The sequence below is a fragment of the Dicentrarchus labrax genome, unplaced genomic scaffold, assembly GCF_905237075.1.
Source record: "Dicentrarchus labrax unplaced genomic scaffold, dlabrax2021, whole genome shotgun sequence".
Lineage (NCBI taxonomy): Eukaryota > Metazoa > Chordata > Actinopteri > Moronidae > Dicentrarchus > Dicentrarchus labrax.
In genome coordinates, this window is record NW_026136775.1 from 87,077 (window position 1) to 93,747 (window position 6,671).

General features: G+C 40.6%; 1 protein-coding gene across 50 annotated transcripts; it reads right to left on the reverse strand.

The window, feature by feature from the left end:
• Window positions 1-2,609: 2,609 nt before the first annotated feature.
• On the reverse strand, window positions 2,610-6,372 carry LOC127359808 (mamu class II histocompatibility antigen, DR alpha chain). 50 transcript variants are annotated; one of them, XR_007882905.1, is made up of 8 exons: window positions 6,278-6,371; window positions 6,138-6,225; window positions 5,950-6,013; window positions 5,840-5,903; window positions 5,220-5,468; window positions 3,367-3,953; window positions 3,243-3,285; window positions 3,049-3,075 (listed from the first exon to the last, which is right to left on the reverse strand). XR_007882905.1 is itself a non-coding variant. In XM_051393950.1 (6 exons), the coding sequence occupies exons 2-5, from the start codon at window positions 5,895-5,897 to the stop codon at window positions 3,040-3,042; spliced, it is 636 nt and encodes a 211-aa protein (XP_051249910.1). In that variant the 5' UTR covers window positions 5,898-5,987; window positions 6,074-6,358; the 3' UTR covers window positions 2,610-2,838; window positions 3,009-3,039. The 50 variants fall into 50 exon arrangements, 2 of the variants coding, with proteins under 2 accessions (XP_051249910.1, XP_051249911.1); XR_007882904.1 differs by having other exon boundaries at window positions 5,950-6,031; XR_007882906.1 differs by having other exon boundaries at window positions 6,164-6,225; window positions 6,278-6,363.
• Window positions 6,373-6,671: the final 299 nt, after the last annotated feature.

Below are 6,671 nucleotides of genomic sequence, written 5' to 3' on the forward strand. Positions count from 1 at the left end.
AGTGGAACTGGGAGCCAGTGGAGGTTCTGGAGGACGGGAGTGATGTGATCACGGGTGCGGGTGTGGGTGAGCATACGTGCAGCGGAGTTTTGGATGTACTGTAGCTTAAATAAATAAATTAATAATTAATTATTATTAAATATAATACAGTAGAATGTAATGCAGTATAATATAATACAGTATAATATAATATAATACAGTATAATATAATATAATACAGTGTAATATAATATACAGTATAATATAATACAGTGTAATATAATACAGTGTAATATAATACAGTGTAATATAATATACAGTATAATATAATACAGTATAATATAATACAGTATAATATAATATACAGTATAATATAATACAGTATAATATAATATACAGTATAATATAATACAGTATAATATAATATACAGTATAATATAATATACAGTATAATATGATACAGTGTAATATAATACAGTATAATATAATATACAGTATAATATAATATACAGTATAATATAATACAGTATAATATAATACAGTACAACAGCTCATTGTGGCTCACAGTAGTCCTCAGTTATAATGTAAAATAATAAAGCAGTGTCTCTGGTGGTTCCTTGTTGCAGCTAACTGTAGTGATGTGTTGTTCTTTAAGAAGGAAACAGTCTGAGGTTACCAACTCTATCTCTAATGTGTAGCTAATGACAGCAGCTACACACAGAGCTATAATGATAACAGGTCATTTATTTAATCAGTTACTGATGAAGAAACAGATTACACAGACATTTACTGACTGTAACTGATGTTGTGATAAACTAAAGGCTCATAAATACAGTACAGGTTCCTGCAGCACTAACAGACATTTAACAGTGAGCCTCAGTGTTGTTTATAATATAATAGATGATATAAGGAGGAGATGTTACTGAGGTATATTTTCTACTGATAACACATACATTAAATCTCTCTCTCTCTCTCTCTCTGTGAAAAACATATGATGTTCACATGCTGGAATGTAAGAAACATCTGCTTTATACTTATGTCTGTTTCCATGTAAGGAGATACAGTGAGAGGGGAGCAGAGCAATTTCTATAAAAGGAAATTCCTTTCATTTTAATGGTTACAGAATGTTTACATGCAAGTATATAAGGGCTGACTGAAGGAGAGAGGGGGGAATTCGGCCAGAACATGCATCTGACACACTCGTTTTTGTTTAATAAAGTCCTAAATCAAAGCAAGAAGAGTGGCGGACCTTTTCTTGTTCAGTCATCCACAGACCAACTTTAGGCAGCTGCGAAAATACACCACATTACACTGGACCAGCACTTATATCATCAGAAATACCAGGACTGGGCGCCAGTTAGCTCAGTGGGTAGAGCTGGCGACCCATGTACTGAGGCTGAGTCCTTGCTGCAGCGGCCCAGGGTTCGAATCCAACCTGCGGCCCTTTGCTGCGTATCATCCCCTCTCTCTGTCCCCCTTTCCTGTCTGTCTACAGCTGTCACTGTAATAAAGGCAATAAAAGCCCCAAAAAATATACTTTAAGAAAAAGAAATACCAGTACTATTAGTCTGGGTTTGACTCCAGTCACACAACCTATTTCTATCAGAAACAAAGACAACCTGCTGGTTTTATCTTCCTCTGATGATGGGAGGACATGCAGACTTTGTGAACATCAGGACAGCTGCAGCACTTTCAGCCTGTCAGCTACAGACAGGACAAACATGGTGGACAGCAGCAAAGGAAACTCTGCTCTGTGGGAGGGGGGTTAGTCAGAGGGGAGGTGGTTAGTCAGAGGGGAGGTGGCGCTCTGTTAATGAACTGCTTTCTGATATAGGAAGGACAGCTGTTGGAGCTCAGGTCTTCTGACATCAGCAGCCACAATAAAAGGACTGAGTTGATTTCTCCAGTTTCTGGGTTGGTAGGCCCAAATACCCAAATATGTGCACAAACACTAAAAAGTGCATTTAGCATAATATGTCCCCTTTAATATCATTATCATATAAAGATCATTGATTACAGTTCAAAGGTTGGATGAATCCTCCTCACAGGCTCTGTAGTGTTTCTGTAGTTCACTGTGGTTAATCTCAGTCAGCTTCATTTAATACTGTCAATAATCAATAATCAACAACAGGACACATTCATGTTTATTCCTTTATTACAGTAAATTCCTACAATGATTGATTCTCCATCAGGTTATTGATCACATTAGACAGTGGCAGATAAAGAAGATTAAAGTGATTATTGGACAGAAGCTGTGCAGTGAATCATCAAACAGCAGTTAGTAAATCAACGTATGTGAGCACTCACTATTGATCAATCAATCAATCAATATACAGCAAAGACTATATGTTAAAGACCTGAGGCCTGGACACGAAGCAGGTTGACTGAATGTGGCTGTCCCTGCTTTCAGATCACACTTATTGATCTATTATTATTGATGTTGGACATTAAACTCATTGATTACTGTGTGTTTCTACTGACAGTGAACTCATCATCCATCAGACTACTGATCAATAAAGTCTGTAACCTCCTGATCAATCAATTTCAATCTGAACAGAACTGATCACAGAACAGCTGCTGACACTGACGTTATCAGAAAATACAGATGTGATCCAGAAAACTCAGAAAACCTGATCCTTAGAAAAAGCCCCTTATATGACATCATCAGCCCCAACCAATCAGCTGCACTCGTTTCCTTTGATGAGGAAGAAGGTTCCAGCAGCGACACCGAGCAGACCGACAGTCAGACCGAGTCCACAGAACACTGCAGGTCCAATACTGGGTTCAGGCTTCTCCACATCTGGAGACAGAAAGACACAAACATTAACACACTGCAGGTCCAATACTGGGTTCAGGCTTCTCCACATCTGGAGACAGAAAGACACAAACATTAACACACTGCAGCTACACCTCCACATCTGGAGACGGAAACATTAATGCAGCTACACCTCCACATCTGGAGACAGAAACATTAATGCAGCTACACCTCCACATCTGGAGACAGAAACATTAACACACTGCAGCTACACCTCCACATCTGGAGACAGAAAGACACAAACATTAACACACTGCAGGTCCAATACTGGGTTCAGGCTTCTCCACATCTGGAGACAGAAAGATTAATGCACTGCAGCTACACCTCCACATCTGGAGACAGAAACATTAACACACTGCAGCTGCACCTCCACATCTGGAGACAGAAACATTAACACACTGCTGTTACACCTCCACATCTGGAGACAGAAACATTAATGCAGCTGCACCTCCACATCTGGAGACAGAAACATTAACACACTGCAGCTACACCTCCACATCTGGAGACAGAAACATTAACACACTGCTGTTACACCTCCACATCTGGAGACAGAAACATTAATGCAGCTGCACCTCCACATCTGGAGACAGAAACATTAACACACTGCAGCTACACCTCCACATCTGGAGACAGAAACATTAACACACTGCAGCTACACCTCCACATCTGGAGACAGAAACATTAACACACTGCAGCTACACCTCCACATCTGGAGACAGAAACATTAACACACTGCAGCTACACCTCCACATCTGGAGACAGAAACATTAACCTACTGATGTTACACCTCCACATCTGGAGACAGATGTGTACCATGGTCAGTTAGTAAAGTGTCTGTTTGTATTTTGAGTGAATTTAAATAAAGTTGTCTCACCCCAGAATCGGGTCAGTGGGTCTTTCAGAGACAGATGTTTCACTGAACAGCTGTACATGTCTCCCAGCTGTGGGATGAACTCCAGTCTGGACGTCTGGGTGAAGGTGGTGTCTGTGTTCAGGTAGGGAACATTGATGCTGGTTCCTTCAGTCACGTTCTTTCCGTTCTTGGTCCAGTAGACCTTTACAGGAGCAGGATAGAAACCAGTCACATGACAGATGAGGGTGTTCTTCTCTCCGAGCTCCACGTTGTCTCTGGTGTAGATCATCGGACTGGAAGGAGGATCTGTACAGAAACAGTACGGTTCGATGCTGATGCTTTCACTTACATTTTCGTATGTTTTGACGTACAAATGATGTTGAGATTATAATGATGATGTCACACACTCTAGTTCAGAAATCCCATCTATAAGCGTATAATTAGGCCATTTGCCCAGTTTTTAAGGATTTACATGGAAATTATTATTATTGTTTTTTTTAGTATATTTTTTGGGCTTTTATTGCCTTTATTACAGTGACAGCTGAAGACAGACAGGGAAGGGGGGAGAGAGAGAGGATGACACACAGCAAAGGGCTGCAGGTCGGATTCGAACCCTGGGCCGCTGCAGCAAGGACTCAGCCTCGGTACATGGGGTCACCAGCTCTACCCACTGAGCTAACCGGGCGCCCGGAAATGATTTATTTTTTGTTAGTTTTTTAGTGGTTTTAATCAGCGGGTCTGTTTGTTCTGGAGAGGAGGAGCCCCTCCCCCTCTCTCTCCATGTACCATACAGGCTGTGTGTGTCTCTGATACTTTCAATTGGAGCACTGAGGGATGTTTTGAGTTAATTTATGATACTCGGATTTATAAAATGAAACCTTTATGTAATTTTAAGGTCACTGAGGTTTACTAGGGCGCTGATGGGTAGCCTTTAAATAGGTGACCACAGCGCTTTTCAGGAAATGAATTTACATTGTGTGCTTGATCCCTTTTTGTTGTTTGTTGTAAAGTCAACCAGAGTGTATAGATCAATAATGATATTCAGTTACTTTAAACAGAAGTGTGTTAGTCACTCATCACCTAACTTTAGACGGCTCATAGAAGACTTTTCTTTACATGAACAATCCCTAGTGGCAGCAATGATACACTGCACGTTTAATGTGTCAATGAAACATTCACTGTCAACATGTTTTATTAATTATATTAACCCAGGGTGGATTATTAAGATTTGATCATTGGGCTGATCAGATCTATTAAGATTTTGTGGTTGTGTTGAATGAAAAATCTACAGATTTTAATGATCAAACTATAAATTAAACAATATTTGATTACTCATAGGCCTGATGAGTTTCAGCCATTGATATTAACCCGAACCCTAAACTTTAAACACCGTCAGAGGAGGTTTTACTATTCTAAAGTTTATAAAGTTAAATCATCAGAGTCATATAATCCAGTCATATAGTGTAATTTACCCAAACCTGTCAATACTCAGTACATTCATTTACAGTTCAAATATATTTGAATGGAAGTGAATCAAAGTGAATGAACATAATAATTTTATATTTGTCTTACCGAGCTGCAGAGGAGGGTTCTTATAGGCCTGGAGAGCCACCTTCAGGTTCTGTCTGCAGATCTGTTGATTAGCCACAGCATTTTCATAAGTTCCTTCCACGTAGCTCATATGATCTATGAAGTTGGGTTGAGGCTCCACTCCTTTCTTGTTGATGAAGTCTGCGACCCATTTCTCTTCACCATCCAGACCGTACATCACCTCTCCATCAGAGTCTGAACAGCCATCGATAGCAATGTCCTCATGAAGAACTGAAGATAGAAACAGATCATTGATTGATTGATTGTTACTGTCTGTCTGTCTGTTACTGTCTGTCTGTCTGTCTGTCTGTTACTGTCTGTCTGTTACTGTCTGTCTGTCTGTCTGTCTGTCTGTCTGTTAGTGTCTGTCTGTCTGTTACTGTCTGTCTGTTATTGTCTGTCTGTCTGTTACTGTCTGTCTGTCTGTTACTGTCTGTCTGTCTGTCTGTTACTGTCTGTCTGTCTGTTACTGTCTGTCTGTTACTGTCTGTCTGTCTGTTACTGTCTGTCTGTCTGTTACTGTCTGTCTGTCTGTCTGTCTGTCTGTCTGTTAGTGTCTGTCTGTTACTGTCTGTCTGTCTGTCTGTCTGTCAGAAACTTACCGTCAGCAGACACACAGGAGAACCAGAGAACCAGAACCATCATCATCATCATCTTCATCTTCAGCTCTCTGTAGACCTGAACCCGTCTGACTCTCTGTAGACCCGTCTGACTCTCTGTAGTCCTGAACCCGTCTGACTCTCTGTAGTCCTGAACCCGTCTGACTCTCCGTAGACCTGAACCCGTCTGACTCTCTGAACTCGTCTGACTCTCTGAACTCGTCTGACTCTCTGAACCCGTCTGACTCTCTGTAGTCCTGAACCCGTCTGACTCTCTGAACCCGTCTGACTCTCTGTAGACCTGAACCCGTCTGACTCTCTGTAGACCTGAACCCGTCTGACTCTCTGAACCCGTCTGACTCTCCGTAGACCTGAACCCGTCTGACTCTCTGTAGACCTGAACCCGTCTGACTCTCTGAACCCGTCTGACTCTCTGTAGACCTGAACCCGTCTGACTCTCTGTAGTCCTGAACCCGTCTGACTCTCTGTAGACCTGAACCCGTCTGAGACTGTGAACTGGTCTGAGGACTGACAGAGACTCTCTAACAGCCAATCAGAGAGCAGAGATCATATGATGTCATCAGTAACCAGGTAGAGACAGACTGCTGCTGACAGCTGGAGATCTTCCTGATAATCAATAATCATACTAATAATATATTATCAGTAATATATTATCAATAACTAATAATTTATTACCAATAACCAATAATATATTATCAATAACCAATGAGTAAGTCCTTTCACAATAAAGTTATTGTTGGACAGTTAAATATGAAACTGTGTTTAATACTGAGAGATTTTCAAAATAAAGTTGTTATATTATTTTATTTCAACA

Bases quoted from the DNA above. Each gene is read 5' to 3' on its own strand.
- LOC127359808 (XM_051393950.1), bottom strand. From the start codon at position 5,897: ATGAAGATGATGATGATGATGGTTCTGGTTCTCTGGTTCTCCTGTGTG. The intron at 5,469-5,839 runs GTAAGTTTCTGA...TTCTATCTTCAG, and splicing joins CTCCTGTGTGTCTGCTGACG to TTCTTCATGAGGACATTGCT. The intron at 3,954-5,219 runs GTAAGACAAATA...GTTTCTGTACAG, and splicing joins GAACCCTCCTCTGCAGCTCG to ATCCTCCTTCCAGTCCGATG.